The sequence below is a fragment of the Lonchura striata genome, chromosome 3 (assembly GCF_046129695.1).
Source record: "Lonchura striata isolate bLonStr1 chromosome 3, bLonStr1.mat, whole genome shotgun sequence".
Lineage (NCBI taxonomy): Eukaryota > Metazoa > Chordata > Aves > Passeriformes > Estrildidae > Lonchura > Lonchura striata.
In genome coordinates, this window is record NC_134605.1 from 89,626,941 (window position 1) to 89,648,061 (window position 21,121).

The window sequence follows — 21,121 nt, forward strand, 5'->3', positions numbered from 1 at the left end:
CACTGGAAAAATTGCTATGGAAAGACTGCATCAGTAAACTGCCCTTTGAGATGCAGAAGGTGCTGCTTTTAGGCATCAAAAATGCAAGATGGAAATACTGTCTAACCTGCTTAGATGCATAAATTTTATTCTAAAAACTTAAATTTAATGTGAAATTATTCTGCTGTGCATGCAGAGGAGATGTCATTTGAACCTCTGTGCACTTCTGTGCAGCAAAGCTTTTCTGGGAATTGTATGGTTTTGCCATTTGTAACGCACTGAGAGTCTTGAATTAGTTTGCAAATCAAGTAGAGGCTGTTGGTTTCAGTAATGGGTGTACCACATTTCCACTGTATAGGAAACCTGAGTTCCATTCCCTTCCCAGTCAGCAGAGTTCAGTGGACCTGTTGGTGCAAATTGCACTTCCCAGAAGAAAGCAAAAAATAAACTGCAGGCACTGTCCAATCGATTGAGCTGCCTACAATGACAGCATGTGGGTGAGTTGCTGTGTCATCGGTTTCCAAATTCACTGAGTTTCCTCCTGTGCACAACTAACAGTGAATGGGCATGGGGGAGGCTGTCACCTCTCTCTGACCATGCCCTCACAGGGTATGGGCTGATGCAGCCAGGTTTAATTGTACCACCTTTCTCTCCTACCTTTTGGTGGAGACAGAGATAATGCTTTGTGAACTCTACTCTGGAGAACCTTACCAAAAGGTAAGGTCCTACCTTACCTTTTGTGTACGCTCAGATGCAGAGAAATTTGCCTGAATTTTGATTCAAGTCACTCAGATATACTGTGTGTGCTCTACAGGCCCTCATTTTGGGAGCGGAAGCCTTTATATAAGCTGCTTGTTTTCCCTGAGATAGGCAGTTTTCCTTAGAGGGCTGTTTCTATTCACTCAAACATCCCTTTTGCTATCAAACTGGCAAATAAAATACCAAGATAAAAAGCATACAGTGGAAAGAATGGCCGTAATGTGTCACATTAAAGGTCCACCCAACCCAGTATCCTGTCTCAGTTAATACCTCATTACATCTTGTGGCATCAATTTAAACAATTTGGTGGAGCTGGGAGATAGCCAAAGGTTTGCTCCTGCCACCCTATACATCACCAGAGTTAGAAAGCCTGGGGTTGGTTGTGGGGCTCTGTCCCTTTTAAAGTGGAAAAAGTAATCAACTATGAGGATGCCTTGAAAAATACAGTAACATGTGTGCTATTTCTCCACTAATACTCTCTCAGTCTGCCACCCTTTACTTGAGCTGGATGCAACATAGTAACCCTGTATGAATTTCTCCTATGTCAACTTAATTAAAAGTGGTTTGGTATAACTGAGAACTGGTAAAGCAGTTCTATGTGTTTTCCTGCTTGTGTTTGGTACAATCACAAGCAAATCACTAGGGAAAATTTGGCAAAAGTTTTATTTAAAATATTCATTCCTGAATTGGGTGGTGTTTCTGTAAGTTTCAAGTACACTTTTGTTACCTGTTCAATAACTACTGTGTTGACAAGATACAGCAGCTAGATCTCTGGAGTTCATTTGGCATCTTTAAAAGTGCAGTGCAGTAATATTATTTTCTTTCTGGTAAATTGAGCATTAGAATTCTCATTATCTGGTTGCTTAAGCTCTGGTTTTATCCTTTTGATTTTGTTTTCTGTTAATAGGTCCATTTTGGTCTACTAAACATTTATTTTCGTTTATATTTAAAATGAAGTTCCCAAGTACGAGCTTTGTTGAAAATGAAATAGAGGATTCTCACAAATGGAGAATATGATGTGTAAGGGGAATACAGTTTGGTTCTGTGAATCAGATAAGCTTGTTTTGACAATTATTTTACTGATTCCTTTTAAGAAGTTTGAGTTGGAGCATGGTTTTCACCAAAAGAAATCATGCTGTGATGTGATGTTTTTCAACATTAAAGACATGCACTGAAGGCTGCTGTAGCATTCCTGATGCCTCTCTGTACCCCAGGACTGCCAGAAAATGCTGTTTTCCCATGTATCTTTCCCAGGATGCAGTATTTGTGTTTCTGTGGAGCAGCTCCTTTCCCAGGGGTGCAGAGCTTCCTTGCAGACTCCTGCTTTCCCCTTTCCCTTCTGAGCATCTGCCTCTTTCCTGCAGCTTCTCTCATTCCTGCAGATCTTGGAGGCCCATCCCTGCAGGTACCAGTGGGTCAGTGCTTGCTGAAGGATGAGCAGAGATGAAGGGCACAGTGCAGTTTAAGGAAGGCATGTGTGATTTTTGCAGAGTTGGTGAAAGGAGAGCAGTGCCATTGAGCAGGATCCCAGTGTCTGCACCTGACCTGAAATACCTGTGCTCATGACACAGAGCACATTCAGTTCATATTCAAGGCAGTGTTTTGTTAAAATAATTTTTTTATATGTAGTGTGCTGTTTTAATTTCATTAAAAGGTTACAGCATTTATGGTACCTGGCATTGTACTCACTTTGTAGTGAAGACTGATAGCAGTGAAGTCACTAAGTTGTCTCTTTTCTAATTTCCTTTTACATAAATTCTGTAGGTGTTACATAAGTAGCCATTTGAACAATCAAGAGGTGACAAAAAGCAAAACTTAGTTAATGTTCTATTTTGTAATTAGTTAATATGCTCTTTTGTTCAAAATTTTTATTCAAAACTATTCCTTATAATTTTTTTGGGGTTGGTTGGAAGAATCAAAAGGATTTTATAGTTTTTAGGGTCAGCCTTGTACCTTTTTATGTGTATATCAGCTCTCTCTACCGTAGTCTATCTGGAATTTTTTTCAGTTATAGGCTGACATTTTTCTGATATCTAAAAGCATGCAGTTGTCCTTCAGGCACCTGCAACTTCCCACATAGATTTAATTTCATGTATTATTCTTTCATATTGCTCAAATTTGGCTCATGAGAGACATGTTTTACCCCACAGTAAAACCTTCCCACGGAAAAGGCTGGAAGAGATTTTAGAATGATCAATTGTACAAACCACCAACAAACCAAATAATCTATGTAAATTGTCTATCTCTACTATGGAAATATATTTTTATGTATTACAAGCCTAATACTTATACACAGTTTCATAGTTTAAAATATATCCTTTTTCAAATAGCTGGAATAAAAACCTGCTACTTAATCTGTTTGAATGAAGGTGATGACCCAGTATTTGTGCAGCAGAACTGGAAAAGTTCTGGATCTTATGTCCTATCCCATAGACTCTAAGGTGTGTCTGATTTCTTACATTCTGACAAGGTAATATGAATAACAAAATATGGCTCTACCTTGCAATTATCTGTAATCTGAGGGAGAGATTTACTAGCAGACTAATTATACTTTTTCTTTATTAACTTTGGGGTATTACATTAGGTGGGAGTAGAATTTCCTGGAAGTTGACTGCTCTGCAGTGAAATGAATTCACCTTGAAAATTGCTTTTTACATTGAAGGATGAGTTGAGAAGATACAAAAGCGATTCACTACATGTTCTTTCATAGTCCTGAAATTAATAGATCTCTAATATAGTAGTCCAAAAATGTATCTTTTACCATTATGATACCTTTTTTCAATAAACATAATGAATAAATATTTCTTAATTAAAATAAATTAGTCAAATAATATTTTTAACAGCAATATGAGACTAAAATTGCACGTTTGCTTGACAGTGGGTTGTATTTCACAAACTGTGACAGCAAAGGAGACATAAACTGAGGAAAAAAAATCAAAATTTGAAGATGTATGTAACCTTGGATGTTGCAATACAGTGTCTGCAGGGTTTGGCTCTGCTGGGGAAGGGCTGGGGCTTGCTGAGACCCTGGCTGCTGGTGCCAGTCTCAGTCCTGGGGTAGAGGAGTGGGAACTGTCCCAGACTCCCTGAAATAGTCTGGTGTGGCACTGAGACTGAGGTAGCAGCTTGCCACCAGTACCTGGTACATAAACACTTGCCATATTTTGGAGCTTTTGCTAATGGCTTTTAACAATGGCTACAGAGTGGGATAGGGGGATAGTGTTTGGACAAGTGTGACTGGGAATATAATCTACTTGTGAATGTGCCTAACAGGAGAAGTGTATAAATGAACCTTGGTGAAAACTGAGCTTCTGCAAAAAGGCTGGTGAGTGTTGTTGAGTTTAGAATCTCAGTTTTGGGCTTACATGACCAAAGCTTTTTGAGTCAATGGTTCATTTCAGGGTGGCCACGTCTGGTCTTACAGATTTGATTCAGAGATGTTCCTCAGACACAGTTTTTAAACTGCAGAAGCTTGGAATTTTTTTGTAATATCATAACACTGTATTTTTTTTTTTTTCATTTTTTCCCATCTAGATTTGTATCAAGACCTTGAGAATAAAATACACATGGCACAGATTGTAATATTTTTTCAGATGCTGTTTGTTCTGCTACTTCATGATTATATCTCAGCTGAAGATGGCGAAACAAGAGCAAGTAGGTCTTAATTTTTGCATTTCAGATTTTGCAACTTCAAAGCATGCCTTGAATTTTTAGTGTACATTTTGGTGTTTACATGTGCCCTTCTGTTGATGGTGATTTTATTCTAATATAATTTTCCTGGTGAAAATCTGATAATATATATGAAAAATAGCTTAAATCTCTTATTTCTTCATTAGTTAGGGAGTGTCTTTATTTGCGTCTTGGAAATGCCCAAGGTGGCAGATAGAACAGTAAAGCTTCAGTCTTGATTTAAAATTGAGTCTGGAGTATTTGTATTTTCATTGCTTCAGAAGTCATGTTCTGAATAGCTTAATGTTATGTGAGAAACTAAATAAGGAGCAATAAAGGTTCTGTGAGAGAAAGCTAACTCCAGTTGTGGGCCATACCTTCTTGCACATTCCTCAAAATTAGCATCTCAAACCCCACCAAACCATTTTAATACTCTAAATCTGCTTTATAGAAAAGAAAACAATAAATTAAAATAGCTTTCTTAAAGACAATGTGACTGAACAAAAAAAAGTGTAGAAGACTTGCCTCTAGCCACAATGATACTTCCAGGGTAAATATTTTTCCTCTAGTTTTGCTCTCAATCCAGCAATTTTCAGTATTTTAGAACAAAACCCATAAAAGTTTTTTTAATCTTTAGAAAGACTTTTTATTTTAAGTCCACCTGCTCTAGGAGTATCCAGCAAAATGAATATTCTGTTTTTAGGAGAGTCTAATGATAATGAGTCCCTCCCAACAGAAATGACTCTGTAATTCATATCCTTGGACCACTGAGCGATGCACTCAGTGTGCCCTTTGCTCCTTCTCCCAGTGTTGTTTCTCGCTGCCACCACCTGCATTGCAAAAGCATTTCTCCAGCAGATTATGCTCACTTACTTTCAAGGAAGGTGAAATCTTGTGTTGACCAGAAGTGTCCATTGGCAGATTTCAGGGTAAGGCAAAGCTCTCCTTCCTGTGGTGGAGCTGGAGACTTTCAGAAAAAAAAAGCCTTATGACCTCATGTTCCATGAGATCAAAATAATCCCTCCTGCTTTTGGCCATGTCCTTGGTACCTCATGTGTCAGTTATCAAAACCTCTTTCACAGTCAATGGAAGGAGATTCCCTCCTTTAGAAAGTTGCACCCTCCATCTGAGACTGGGCATGTAGCATGGAAGGACTTTCCTTTGGAAATTCTTGTCCATAGCCTGTAGTTGGCAACTTAGTCTAAAAACTAAGTTTATGACTAGAGCTAGGAATACTGAATCCATGTCTAAGTCATCATGCAGCTACACCATAGTTATTAAATGCTTATGTGATTCTATATTCTGGAAGTTGAGCTCATTCACAAAATACTTTTCTTCTGTAAAAATCAGTATATGCTACAAGCAACATTCAATTGAGACTCAGGATTTTATAATACTAGTTCTATAAATTCCATGTAACAATATCTGAAGTAAATTAAAAGGTATTTGTAAAAGAATTCTGGAGTATTCAGGGTATAGCCTTCCTCTGCTGTGTGTTTGGTTTGCTAACAAAAAGGAGTTTTTATGTTTATCATCTTTGCAGATGAGATATGAAAAGACCCAATATATATTCCTCTCTGTTTATTGAATGGAATGCAATTGCCAGCTTAGGAACTGAATTTCAGAATTTTTCATAGTTTTTTTTGGTGCTAATGTAAAAACCAGAAAATGGTATGGCTTTCAGGTACCAAGTTGGATCTGTGTAGCTTACATAAACTATCTTACACAAGTTTGGCCTGATGAACTCTGCTATTTTTTTTTTCATCTGGAATGCATATGTCATTATAGATCCTAATATAAACACTAATTGATGAGAAAAACATTTACTGTGGAGGAAGAAAGTGAAAATGTTCATTATTTTATTTTTTTTTTTTAGGTTGCAGAACTGCTCCGGCAGATTTAGTTTTTATCTTGGATGGCTCTTACAGTGTTGGCCCAGAAAACTTTGAAATAATCAAAAGTTGGCTTGTCAATATTACAAGAAATTTTGACATAGGGCCAAAGTTTATTCAAGTCGGAGTTGTCCAGTACAGTGATTACCCTGTACTTGAAATTCCCCTTGGAACTCATGAATCCACTGAGAACCTCATCAGAGAAATGGAGTCCATACACTATCTGGGAGGAAATACAAGAACTGGAAGAGCTATTCAGTTTGCCTTTGACCATCTTTTTGCAAAATCTTCACGATTTTTAACAAAAATAGCAGTGGTTCTCACTGATGGAAAATCCCAAGATGAAGTCAAAGATGTAGCAGCAGAAGCAAGGAAAAATAAAATCACTTTGTTTGCAATTGGTGTTGGCTCAGAAATTGAGGAGGATGAACTTAAAGCTATTGCCAATAAACCTTCATCAACTTATGTATTTTATGTTGAAGACTATATTGCAATATCAAGAATTAAAGAAGTTATAAAACAGAAACTCTGTGAAGGTGAGTATAAAATATTTTAGGTGTGCAAAATGTAGTTCTGTACATATGTTTTTCAATTTCACATGCAGAATGCATGATTAATATAACCTAAGGGACCTGATACTCTTTACTATGATCTTTCTTTTTGATCTTGTTTGTGGCAATTCCTCCCAAAATATTATTTTTTTCTGTCAAACAAAGAGGTATATTTGGGAAAGATATGGTGGTTTAACACAGTATATGTTTAATTTCAATATGTATCATTTTGCCTTAATCCGAATTTTTTTTCATTGATCAAGTTTAAAAACACTAAAATATTTCAGCAATTCTCATACTGTTGAAACTATAGAGTTTATTGATTTCCTAGTTGCAACTGATAGTCATACACAATCAGCATTTTTTCTAGAGAGGTGAGAGGACAGCCTGCCATTACAACAGGAGTTCTTCTGAATACATAATTCTAGTACGCATTGAAAAACCCAGAAGAAAGACTCCTGGCAAAAATCATAGGATCGTACACTGGTTTGGATTTGGGACATTAAAGATCATGTTCCAACGCCCCTGCCATGGACAAGGACACTTTTCAGTAGATCTGGTTACTTAAAGCCCCATCAAACCTGGCCTTGGACACTTCCAGGGATGGGGCATCCATAATTTCTCTGGGCAACCTGTTCCAGTGCATTGCTGCCCTGACAGTAAAAACGTTCTTCCTAACACCTAACCCAAACCTACCCTTCTTCAGTTTAGAGCCATTCCCTCTTGTCCTGTCACTCCACGCCCTTGTGAAAAGTCCCTCTCCAGCTGTCTTGTTAGGCTCCTCTAGGTACTGGAAGGCTGCCCTAAGGTCTTCCCACACCCTTCTCTTCTCCATGCTGAACAACCCCAACTTTGTCAGCCTCTTTCTACAGGAGAGAGGCTCCAGCCTTCTTATTAACTTTGTGGCTTCCTCTGAACTTGCTCCAGCAGGTTCACATTCTTCTTATATTGTGTCCCCAGAGCTGGACACAGCATTCCAGGTAGGGGCTCATGAGAGTGGAGTAGATGTCTGGAGCTGTAGCAAGCAGTTATGATGTTTCTTGGAAGAATTTTATAGAAGAATTAGCCAAGACCAACATTGTAAAGGGACTCTTACTTTAGAATGCCAACAGCATTACTGCATTGAGTTTTCTGAAATTTTGTAAAACAATGGCTTTCTTTTATGTATAAAAAAGATAGCAAATCGCTCCTAAAATGTATCACTCAGACTCTAGTATGTCAGTGGTATTTTGTACACATTGCATCAAGAATTGATGCAAGTCTTATTTCAGTTTCACCAGATTTCTGTACTTAGTAAGAGTGAAAAATAGATTTTGTTTGCTCTCACTTTTCAACTTCATTGAAAAAATATGGTGATTTTTTTTTTTTTGAGGATATTAGTGTTTATTTCTTGCTACATTAAACAAAAAGCATAGTAATTCCTTGTGGCTGATGTAGTAAGGTTGTCAGTCCAAAAATTAAATCAGCTAAGTGGAGCTAAAATCTTTAATAGAACTTCATGCAGGGAGAAATTCCCCTAAATAAACACTAAATAAACACAATATTTTCTTTGACTAAAATTTTAGAAGTGCCATTACAATTTATCAAGATGGATTTTCAGCTTTCAGCATCAAGTTAACTAGTACCCTTTAAAATTAATCTGTGGTATTTCACATGACTTACAGCAGTAATTTGTGAATGCAGACTATTTATACAAAGTGTACTTACTCTTTCACTTGAAGTGACCCTTTGTTTTGTCTCCCTTATGTTGTGCACTTCCCTTGTTTTAGCATTTAGATGCTTCTCTCACTAAGCAATCAAAGCCACTTTGATTCATTTCTAGCCACAATGTCTTTGGAAGGTGAACTCCAAGATGGATAAACTGGAATTTTTATAGCAAAGTTATGCATTATTCTATTTATTGATTGATTGATTTACTGATTATTGTGTTGTTTGACTGAGAGGAAGTTCCATGAGGGCTGAACAGCAGTGGTTTCACTGTGATCAACCACATGAAACTGTCTGAAAATTTTGCAATTCTCTCTTCTTGGTCTTTGTGTAAATGTCTAAAAAAGTGCTAGCTTTTGCTCTATGGAATTTTAAAATCTATTCTGAAGTAAAAATGTAAACAAAAAGGCAACAGGGGCAGTATTTCCTTTCTGGACAATGAAGGCTGAGGTTTGGTGGTTCTTGGAGCAAGTATTGCTCTTAGGAACAGGCTTGCAGGCAGTGTCTAGTGTGCCTTTTGGGGACTCTAGTGTTTGTTTTAGAGTACATCAGGGGAAAAAAGACTTCATGAACCTTTCAGCCAGAATTGAACAAAATATTTAAGGAATATTTAATATTCATTTTTTATTCTGAAAGTCAAATGCTCCTGTACTATAAATGTCCTTTAGGATAAAGAAAAAAAAAAAATGTGTCTCAGGAATTAATTTAGAAAGAAAACCTAGTGCAGACCTCAGAAGTTTGTCTGGAGGATTCAGAGAAAAGTTGCTTTATCCCAGATACTGGTATTTAATATCACAGTTATTTCATGCTTTATGAAGGAAAACAAACATCTGAAAACTATGTAAAAATACTTAAAGGTATCAAGAATTCAGAGAAGGTTAGAGAGTTGAAGTGACTGGTACTATGGACTGGAAATACAACCCATTTCACTGGAAGACAGCTCTTAAGTTTGGCACTGATTTCTGCATGTCGTATAATGGCTCAGTTAGTTATCAAAATAGTCCTGCCAGAAGATTATCCAGAAGACCCAGAAAGGATCTACCTGACTAGGAAATTTTCATGTAATTCACCAATGTGCCACTTGAAAGAAAAGATGCTTTCCTAATGTGTAATTTTACACATGGTTAATTTGTTTGGTTGGTATTGGTTTAGAACCAATTAGTTATTAGTTATTTTGGCCCTGATCCACAATAATGGCTCTCCTGCATAAAGTAGTGCTATTTCTGCCTTTAGCTTTTGAGTTTACACCAAATTTGTATTATTCTGACTGATAGGAGACCCTATACTTGTCAGTGTGTATGTGTGTGGTTATCTGTAATCTCTGTTAATTGTGATGTGGCTATTATCCAACTTTGCAATAAATGAGTTTAGAAAATAGGTCCACGATAACAATGCATACTTGAAGAAACCTGAAGATTACTCTTTCTTAACAGGATAAGTAAACTTAAATCTGTGTTTTGAGAAGAATGAGAAAGTTTTGTTGGATTTTGTTTTTCTTGTATTTTTGAAAGCATTCAGGAGGCAGACATTTTAATTTCCAAATTGTGTGCAGAGTTCTTGCAATTCTTTCTTGTAGAACATACAGATAATTTATTTTTAATTTGGAAGTCAGGTGTTATTTTGCTGTGGAGAGGAAAAGGAGGGCAGTTTATGTGGCTTCTTGCTGCTGCTTCAAGTACCCGTGACAATCCCCATGATTGTCCTTTCCCACAACAGACAGGTTGTGCAGAAAATTAGCATAATTTTCTTGGAGCATATATATCCTGCCTCCCCCACCAGAATGGGGGAGCTTCTGAGTGCCCTGGGGTTGGTTAGAAAGGGAAGTCATGCAGTGTTGCTCATACTGTGAAAAGAAGTCAGTCTAGACCTTTGAGCTGATAATTCCCTGGCACAGAGACAGGAGCTCTCCAGCCCATGGCTGGTCCAGATGGAGATAGGAGAAGTCTCCACCCCTTCATTGGACTGTATTCCTAACCTCTTCCCTGTCTATGAACTGCTGCATTTCTGAAGAAACAGTGAGAAATGAATAATGATATTTATTGTAAACAGTTTAGCATAATTTCTTCAGAAATTCAATATATTTATTAGCCAGATATTGTAATACTCTGTAACTACAATTAGTGACAATCGAAGTAGTGTGTGAATGTAATTGCAGTAAAATATGAAATCTTAATATTCTTGCTTCAAGTTCCTGCAGATCCTGCATACCACTTTTCTCATGTTGTACTTAACTGACAATTCTCAGTTCTCTTTTTATTTCTTGAAAGGCAGATTAAAAAAAATTAGTTGGGTGGGAGGCTACTTTTCTTGGAAGTCTTAAGTCATATTTTGGACTGTCCTTGAATTTATTACTTTGCAGAATCTGTTTGTCCGACAAGAATTCCAGTGGCAGCTCGAGATGAAAAAGGATTTGACATTCTTGTAGGATTAGGTGTGAAGAAAAAAGTTAAAAAGAGAATTCAAATATCAACCACTAATGCAAAAGCTTATGAAGTAAACCCACATGTTGACCTCTCAGAATTAACAAGGTATTGAATTTTATAAATATTCTTCTATATTCAGTAAGATTTTTTTTTTTTGTTTCTTTAAATGAGGATGATTTATATGAATGTTCAAGTACTGCCTTGTTTTTTCTACTCTTCCCCCTTATTTAGGAATGTGTTTCCAGAAGGTCTTCCTCCATCCTATGTGTTTGTTTCCACTCAAAGATTTAAAGTAAAAAAGATGTGGGATTTGTGGAGAATCCTGAGTCTAGATAAGAGACCACAGATAGCAGTCACTGTTAATGGAGAAGAGAAAACATTATCATTCACTACAACAAGTTTAATAAATGGCACACAAGTTATTACATTTGCTACACCTCATGTAAAGGTAAGGAGTATGTCACTATCATGCTGGAATACTTCTTTCAATGCACAGTATTCCACTATTCCCCTCTTTGAGCAAACCAGTTTTATTGTTTTCTAGGACAATCTCAAGGTTGCCTTTCAGTCTTCAGTAATTTCCAGTGGAGTATTCCACTCTTGTAAGATTGTCTTAGCTGCAGATGAGACAGGAGTGGAGACTGAATGACCCTATTCTTGCATTTGTAGCAGGAATACGTGCAGCCAGAGATTGCCCTTCCTGCCACGGGGAGTATTATTTAAATGAACAGAGAGGGCATATTTCAGCAGACAAAGACTGGGAATGATTTGCTGCTGGAGCACTTCATGGCCAAGTGGGTTCAACTTTTCTGGGAATTGGAGGCCTGCATTCAAATCCCTACTCCAAAGCAGGCTGAAGGAATTTTAAATATAAATCCTCAGTGAAGGAAGGACTCCTATCCAAGGAATAGGTCTTAACTACTAAGATTTTTCTAGGTAGAGGCATCTTATTCTTCTGTTACTGGATGGAGAATTTTTGCTTTTTCTTTCCAAATTTCCTCTACCTTTTAATAATTATTAGTGGGCAAAATATCTTTTTATTATTTTAAGAAGCTGTGTTAAATTTGATCTACTGGAGACTGTTCAAAAATTCAATTTCAAGTCAATGCTCTATTTGTATTTATCTATTTCTTGGAGCTGCACAAACAAATCATCTTATTCCTGTACTCCCTGTACTCCCAGGTGTCAATGAACTTCATCATGATGACACAACTTCTGTGTTTCATTTGTTTGTTTTTGTTTCTCCATGCCTGCCTTGCTATTATTGAGAACAATAATTTCATGACTTTTTTAGACCTGTGTGTCTCTAAACACAGTATAAATGTCAATACACTCTTAATAAGCATTTTTCTTTAATAAAGCTTTATGATAATTTATCACCTCTCAATTTTTCACAAGTACCAATTTTTTTTCACCATGATTGATGATCTGAAGTGTTTGAGACATTATACCAGTGCTGACAAATAGGCTTGTGGCTGCATATTTTTAACAAATACAGGTTTGATCTTGTTCATGGTCATAAACTAAAAAAAAAAAAAAAATAAATCTATGTGAGTTATAAAATAATTCTGAAATAGGAATTAATTATTACCAATTGTAATATTTTCAATTACAATATTATTTGGCAATACCTTATTTGCCTATATAGTTTAGATTTATTTGTATGTAAAACCTGCAGCCTTGATTATCTCAAGCATCAACAGCAGTTTGATTGTTGAAGTACAGTTTTATCATTATTTAAATTGAAGGCATTTTGTTTTAAACAATGCTGTTTTCTTCATTTTTCTTAGGCATTGTTTGATGAAGGCTGGCATCAAATTCGTCTCTTAGTAACAGAAGACTTTGTAACTTTGTATATAGATGGCCAAGAAATTGAAACAAAGCCATTACATCCTGTTTTAGGTATTTACATCAGTGGCCTAACCCAAATAGGAAAGTACTCTGGAAAGGAGGAAACGGTACAGGTAGGCATATGCTAAAACTACAGTAATTCACTAATTCTGTTGTAGGTTAACATTACATTGGTGACTTCTGTTTTCTTGAGCTTACTCTTATAACTTAAGAGTAGACTGAAATTTAGTGTACAAAATTTAATACTTAAGAGAGAATAAAAATGGTAAGGAGGACTTAGCACAAGTGATCTATGCTGTGACACGGATGCTTAACTGGTCTCACTGATTCCAAGGACAAAATTGATGTAATGTGACTGCCTGAATTTGGGAAACACTGTCTCAAAATAAGAAATTTTCTCTGCTTGATATTTGCATATGCCATCCTTCCATCAGTGTATAAATGGATGATGCTTGTAAAAGAGGAAAATTTTGGTCAAGTTTCTTTCTCCTTGCTTTGTAGTCACAATAGTTTATGCTAGAAAAACTGCAGTGGTTTCATTTTGTTTTGGAATGTAGCAACAAAGCAGAATGGCAAAAACTTTTGTTTACCTGCTGCCATTGTTTGTATTCAATGCATTTTAAAGATTTATAGTGTATACTAAACACTAAGCATTAGGGATGCCTTCACATGCTTCACCAAAATTTACTAATCCTACATCTAATATGAGCAGGTCTATGTAGAAGCATCTTTCCAGATCTGTTAAGGTAAAAAGAAAGAGGTTGAGCTTGCCTGTGTTATCAAATTGTTTCCTCAATGGTATTGGCAGCCATTGTAGTTCGTGCTGCATGTGTTTGGATTAATTCCCAGGGAATATGGATGGTGATTTCTGTTATTTAAAAAAAAAAATATTGGATTGATTATTTTTATTTAAATAATTATGTTGCAGTATGTTTAATTGGTTGCACATATTAATCATTGTGAGTAGCCTAAAAATATTTCTGTATATTTACTTGATTTTTAACTGTAGTGAATGCACAGACCTCTAAAAGAGTCTTTTATGTTTTGAATTACAGTTTGATATACAAAAACTGCGAATCTACTGTGACCCAGAGCAAAATAATCGAGAAACAGTCTGTGAGATCCCAGGATTTGTGAGTATGATGAACTTTTGAGGACTACTTGGCACTTTTTTACAAATCACTGTTTAAAGCTGACTTAATGAAGTTTTAAAATAGATAAAACTACATTGATTCAGCTGGTGCAAACACATGCTTGTTACCTATGCAAGATCAAATGACAGAGACCTTCTCTGTTTCAGCCTTATTTTCTCCTAAAGTTTTTTACAAGTTTTAGTTTAGGTATTTAATTGTGCATTTTTGATATATATGAGTGTAGAAGAATCTCAGAATCTTCTGTTAAAATTTCAGATTTTAAGCATTATAGAATAATGAAACTTCTAGGTTTTTTTCAGTGTGAAATCATTCTTTAAATATGACTTTTGAACTTTTCAGATATACTCCTTTATACTTGTCAGGTCATTTAATGTGTGAAATTTTGGTACATAATCAGCAAACCTGTATTTCTAAATCACCTTCTCCCATTAGAAATTTCTATGCTGAGATGTGTGATAAATATCCCATTATCTGAAATGTTGCCATGATTTCAAGAAGCATGTTAAGTACAAGACAGAAATAAAATCAAGACTTTATGATTCATGTACACAATTAGCAACTTTATGGGGACCCTTTGGCCCTTTTTTGGTTCTCTTACAGTTAATTATGCACTGCAATGTAAGACATATACAAACAGATTTGGAAACTAGTCATGACGGACAAAGCCAAATTTAATCATTTGGTTCCCATCTCAAAGCATAAGCAAGAGACTGATTTAAACATACAAATTCAAAATAATCTCCTTTGCTTGGTGGCTAAAACAAACTGAGCTAAAAATTATCAGCTGCCAGTGTCTTACTATGTAGACCACATTCCTCATGTTGTGATTAGATTTAGTATAATTTGGCTGATTTGACAATAGAACCATTGAATCTCCAGCATCCAGATTTTCTTTTTTGTCAGACTGGCATGCATTGCCAGCTAGTCTGTTTTTCTTATTATTTGGGACTAGTGTGTCTGTTGCATCCTTATCAGGGTTTTTTCAACTTTCAATCAAGCAGCAAGTAGATGAATGTATTATTAGCTGTTCTGAACTCTAACTCTTTGTCAAGAACTAACAGGTGCAGGAATACTTTTGTAAAATTAACTTTGAATCTTGAAGAAAAGACAATATTTATTTAACTATTATTTAACTGCACCACGTATCTTTTTGCTCTTTACAAATTAAAAGTAGGATATGAAAAGTAATCAAATGAAAAATATTTGGCATAAAGAAAGCAAACTCTAAAAAGCCTTTCATAGCTTATGTTCTCTGCAATTTATCAAGGGGTTGAAACCAAAAGATTTTTTGCCATTTAAGTTTCACTGTCTGTTTTTGTAAATTAAATTGGGATTTTGCCCATGAAATTCTGGACTCCCTCAGAAAATAAAAATGTTGGATGATCTTCAAGGAGGAATTTGTGGTTTGTGGTTGTATTCTGTCAGAGTGTGGTTGTGTCAGAGTTCCTGAAATAATCAGAGATTTCGTGTACTAATTACTGACCAAATTAATTCCCTTTCCCAGAGATAGCTAGCTGCATAGTAATTTTAAGCTCCTTCTATGGTCTGTGGAAAATGAAAACTTTCTGTCAGGTTTGCTCAAGCTGAAAATTGAATACAGAGGAGCTTTCTGTGTCCACTGAATGTGTATGAAATCTGCAGTGACTATGTGCATTAGAATACTCCTGTGGACAGTGTGGCTAATGGTGGCTACTAAACTATTAAGACAAAAAATTTCATGGTTGCTCTGCTGAAGTATTTGGAGTTGGATTGTTCTATGGTGTTGCAGATACTGGAACAAAAATCAATTGATAGTAGAGTCTAATGCAGTCACAGGAAAGGGGAAAAAGCCAGCCTTGCCTCTTTGCTGCTCTGTGTTTTCCCAGATGCTGGATTCAGGCAGAGAGCAGAAATTTCAGAAATGTTTTGGTACATTCTCTGACATGAATGAACAAGCAGAGTATATTTTTGATGAGAAGTTACTTCTGAGAAAAGGTTGGAACCAAATCTAAACATTTAGTGTGTAAATACTGACATAATTTTGTATTAATTCTGTCATTATCTTTTAAAAATTGCTACTGATAACTCCCATTGACAGAACCTTAAACACAGTTAACTAAATTAATTTTATATGCTATTAATAGCAGCTGCACATAAGTCTCAGAAAGACAAAAAAATTTAATTATAATTTCTTGACAGTTACAGCTCAGAAGTTATGATTGATTTTGATAATGAATGTATTTTCTTTTTACAAATACTGTTTTACTCTTAAAATGTGTTTCTTCTTGTTTCAGAATGGAGAGGTAGGCTTTGTCCTAAACTACTCAAACTCAGTTTAAGGTAGTATTTGACTTTTTATAAGCTTCTTAATATTATAGGTAATATACTCTTTGTTCTCAAAAGGGGACAGAGATTTGATAAGCTCAAGAGTGCTGGACTTCCTTTGCTTGAACTCTAGTCAATAGACAAATTAAAAATAATTTTTCTGAAAAAACATGTTTATTAGAATAAATGGTCTGATGTTTTCCCCTAGTTCAGTTCAATTGCTGCTATTTGCAGTGGGGTGGGGGATATGCATGAGGGATAATGCAGCTGTTACCTGCATTGTGCTTATGGGAACTCCCTGAACAAGAGCTTATCTGAAGACTTAATATGACAACTTCCCTAACCTTACTTGTAACTCCCATCTTGTTCCATTGCAAAGCAAACATGGGTTTGTGTTTTGGTCAAGCATTTGACCTCGAGAAAGAATTCCAGTCAAGAAATATTTTAAAAGCTGTCATTATTCTTGAAAATAAGAGCAAAATGCTAGGAAAGTTTTAGATAATAAATAAAAAGATATTTTTTAGTTTGGGTTCTTAAATGTTTGCCTTTCCATAGGTCTAGGAACTTGCTGGGTTAGGGTTTATGGGTGAAAAAGAATTTCTTGAATCTAACTTCAACATATATATTTAGTACAGATGTACCTATAATAGATTTGATTTAGTAGCTTTCCCCTTGCCTGCCTGAGTAAAGCACTGAGGTTTCATATGAAGTTTAATGGTGAGAAGTAAATATCACAAAAAAATAAATAAATTCTAGAGGGTTATGTGATCTGCCAAGTTTTAGTGCTTAGTGCTGCAGGGAGCATGGTTTGGGGGAGGTCACCTAATGGTCTTTGCAGGGTGGGCACTCTTGGGACCAGGACTAGTGACCTCTGGGAGTCAGAGCAGCTGTGTCCTGCCTCAAGTAGCTTCAAAGTTGGAGCACGTGCCTAGGATGTAGGAGACTTGGGGTTTATCTTCTTTTCAGGATTGCTGCGCAGGATAGCATGTCAATGGTTGGGATCATTATGATATACATATTACATATTAAATCACTTTACACATTTTAAAATTAAATTGCTATATTTGAGAATTGGTCACACTTTAAATTATGAATATAGATTAGCTAGGAAAAGCATCTTTCATTTTGCAAGATTAAAAATTTTCAAACCATATGACAAAATATTTGTGCAAAAACAAAATTACAGGTATTAACCAAATATTGGTACTTTTAAAATTTTTATTCTGGGTAAAATGATTTTGTGCATGAAAAGTAGTTGGAGTGCAATATTCAGATAAGCAGAAGTTCCAGCTGAACACGGCAGTGAATGCCAAGACCTAAGTGAAAGGCAGCCTGGGGAAGGTCAGCTTCACACAGTGTTCCAATATGTTTGTTGGCTGCTGTTGGTGTGTGTGCTGATGGCTGTTTTCACTCTTGCCAGTGCATGAATGGTCCCAGTGACGTGGGCTCAACACCTGCCCCCTGCATGTGCCCACCAGGAAAGCAAGGACCTCCAGGCCCCAAAGTAAGTCTCTCTTCTGTCTTGTCGAGTATATATGACCTATTCTCTGCTACTCTTCAGCAAATGATGTTGCACTGTTAAATGTTCAAGGATGAAATGGTTTTCTAAAAAAATCTTTTAATGGAGAGAGGGGTTTCTTCCTTCTTTGTAAAAGGATGAACTAGGTGCTTACTGGGAGAGTTGCACATTAGCTGTGCTGATGACCTCCTTTCTGTGTTGATGAAGAACTAAAATGAGAATTACCCTTGAGCTGCTAGCAAACTCAAATACCCAGTATTTGCTTTATTGCCTTTCTCAATAATTGTGCTAAGCAGTGTTTACAGAATTATTTATAAGTGTAGACAAGAAAATTCCAAATCACTTGCCTTTCATTAAACAAATGAATAAAATCCTTCTCTGCTGTCATCATAAAAGAGGTTACAGTATGCTGTAGCTACCTGAAATCCAAGGGCTTCTTGATACAGTGGAAAAGATTTCTGATCAGGGAATTGAAATCTGCAACACAGAGATCATCATTATTGTTTCATGCAATAGAATTTCTGTGGTCTTTTACCTTTTTTATTTTCTTTAGAGAAAAAAAGAGGGAGAGAGAATGAAGTATTTTAAAATAATTGAAAACCACTTCCTGTACATGAAGGAATATGAAATTTCAGAACTCAGATGACCTATACCTATTGCCGTATATGCAGTTTTTCATCTGCAATGCACTACAATATTTGTTTGGGGATAATTGAATAATATAGGTGACAAGATGGTGCAAAATAATTGCAAAGGACTTTTAAAAGGAAATCTAAGAAATATCTTTTTCATCAGCAATTGGTGTGTGGAGAGGAGTTTATTATTTTGCAGGTTTTAATCCCGGCTCTTGCCTTTTTAGTGCTTTTATCTTAAGAAGTAGGCTCAGCTAAAGCAAGTGAGAGATTTCTTCAAAAAAGAACTACTTCATCAATTAAGTTTTATTAAAGTTTGTTTCATCTATTTGATAAAAAGTGTTTCTTTTTTTGTTCATTAAAGTGCTAAAAGACTAGAAAGCTTTTCAGTTGATGGGGCAAACTTGTGCTGTAACCAAGGGTGGATTCACTTGTCAAAGTACTGCATAAGAAGTTGGGGAGAATTTTCCCCGCTCAAAAACATTTATTTTTCACCGTAGGAATTGCTCCTCAATAGTAGGTCTCTGGACTTGTAGAGACTGTTTTGTGGAATGTGTTAGGGATAAGGTTGCTTTGTGCTAATTTGAAAATACTCTTACAATTTTAAAATGCTATATATTTTGTATGTTCACACATTGTTTCTCCATAGGGTGACCCTGGGCAGCCTGGGAATCATGGTTATCCTGGTCTGCCTGGTCCAGATGGTAAGCCTGTGAGTACTAAAGACTTAGTCATATATTATAAATGTAAAACTAGCAGGAGAAAAAACATGGAACACTGATACCACGTTTTTGAAATTTAGACAGTTTTGTTGCCATTCTCTGAAACTGTGAATGTACCTGTTGTATGAATATGTCAATCATATTATTTCTGTTTCAAGGTAAAATACTGTCAATATTAGAGTTGGGTACTGTTGTAAAGCAGAGAACAGGCTATGCGGACATCTGTTGGTCTTTGCATTACTTTGCAGCAGTTATGTTACTGTCTTCAGTCTTTACTCCTTAAGAATTTGTTCACTAGAAAGTACTTCAGACCACTTAAAATCCTATCTATTTTTTTAGGACTTGTTACTTGATTAATAGAATTTCTTTGCAGCCTACCTCAAGTAGTCCATCAAAATATGTAAAATTAAAAAAAAAAAATTAGTTCCAAACTGCTTCATTTAACTGTGGTGATTCCATTTGTAAGCAAAGTTAGTTTAACAGGAAGAAAATAGATGCTAAAACCAAAAAATGCAATAGCTTCTAAAAATTTAATATTTAATTCTTTTAAAATATGGGACTTGTTATATTGAAACCTGAGCATGGTAACCCTGATGGTCCAGATGAGCAGTGCATACATGAATTTTTCATCAGTCCCACAAGCAAATATCCTCATTTTACTTGTGATATAAAATGTTTTTGTACTTTTGCTCTTAAACAGTTTGGATAGGTATTAAATTCAGAAGTATTTTGAACAAGAGTTAGAAACACAATCTGAATTGAAACTATCAGTGGTTTAAAATACTGTATTCTGATTTTGGACAATCCTGAAAATATATGTTTTAAAGTATTCTAAGATGGGAAAATCTATTTAATCAGAACAACTTTTCAATTGATATTTGGTGATGTTTAAGCTTATGAAGAGCAGTTCTGATGTCCTATAAAAGACAAGTATACCAACTGTCTTTTATAGGAGGAAGGTGTCCATCACAACTGACCATGCTAATTTCTGGAAATAGATTTACAGTATTGATAAGCATAGCAGAGCTGCCTTTAATCCAGCTAAGACTGATATTTTGAAAAGTAAAGGGATATCATGTAAGCTTTAATGAAACGGCCAAATGGACTGGATATTGGTAGGGAAATGTCAGTTTCTCTCTTTTCTCTTTTTTTTCTCTTTTCTTTTTCTTTTCTTTTTCTTTTCTTTTTCTTTTCTTTTTCTTTTCTTTTCTTTTCTTTTCTTTTCTTTTCTTTTCTTTTCTTTTCTTTTCTTTTCTTTTCTTTTCTTTTCTTTTCTCTTCTCTTCTCTTCTCTTCTCTTCTCTTCTCTTCTCTTCTCTTCTCTTCTCTTCTCTTCTCTTCTCTTCTCTTCTCTTCTCTTCTCTTCTCTTCTCTTCTCTTCTCTTCTCTTCTCTTCTCCTCTCCTCTCTTCTCTTCTCCTCTCTTCTCTTCTCTTCTCTCCTCTCCTCTCCTCTCCTCTCCTCTTCTCTCCTCTCCTCTCCTCTCCTCTCCTCTCCTCTCCTCTCCTCTCCTCTCCTCTCCTCTCCTCTCCTCTCCTCTCCTCTCCTCTCCTCTCCTCTCCTCTCCTCTCCTCTCCTCTCCTCTCCTCTCCGATGGTCATTCTCTGAACATAAAAAAGATCACCAGATTATCTCAGAATGAGAATCAAAAACTCCAGTGCAGGACAAATTGTATCACTTTGCTGAAGAACTTACATATATTTTAAATGCTTGCATCTAAATGTTATAGCTTTATTAACTGAAGAATGTTTCTGAAATATCAATTGTAGTTTCTGCACTTGTTCTTTGTAAGGACATAATTGCAAACCAATTAAATCATCTGCTCCTTTGGCCAGTACATTATCTTTGCTTACAGTTGGTTCTTGGGTGCATTCCAGGTGACATTTTAGCTGTGAATGGTGAGAGACCCTTTAGATCCACTGTGCAGGAAAACAGATTCCTCTCTCTTTTTTCTTTCTATT

At 35.9% G+C, this 21,121-nt stretch overlaps 1 protein-coding gene across 1 annotated transcript in view; it reads left to right on the forward strand.

Annotated features, from left to right (window-relative positions):
• COL21A1 (collagen type XXI alpha 1 chain) overlaps positions 1–21,121 on the forward strand; it is an 89,151-nt gene that overhangs the window by 18,717 nt on the left and 49,313 nt on the right. The window contains exons 2-10 of the mRNA XM_021551120.3: positions 4,273–4,392; positions 6,284–6,835; positions 10,917–11,085; positions 11,212–11,428; positions 12,771–12,944; positions 13,887–13,964; positions 16,259–16,267; positions 17,710–17,793; positions 19,090–19,152. Of these exons, the coding sequence (XP_021406795.2) occupies positions 4,305–4,392; positions 6,284–6,835; positions 10,917–11,085; positions 11,212–11,428; positions 12,771–12,944; positions 13,887–13,964; positions 16,259–16,267; positions 17,710–17,793; positions 19,090–19,152 (1,434 nt within the window). The 5' untranslated portion in view covers positions 4,273–4,304. The remainder of the gene's footprint in view (positions 1–4,272; positions 4,393–6,283; positions 6,836–10,916; positions 11,086–11,211; positions 11,429–12,770; positions 12,945–13,886; positions 13,965–16,258; positions 16,268–17,709; positions 17,794–19,089; positions 19,153–21,121) is intronic.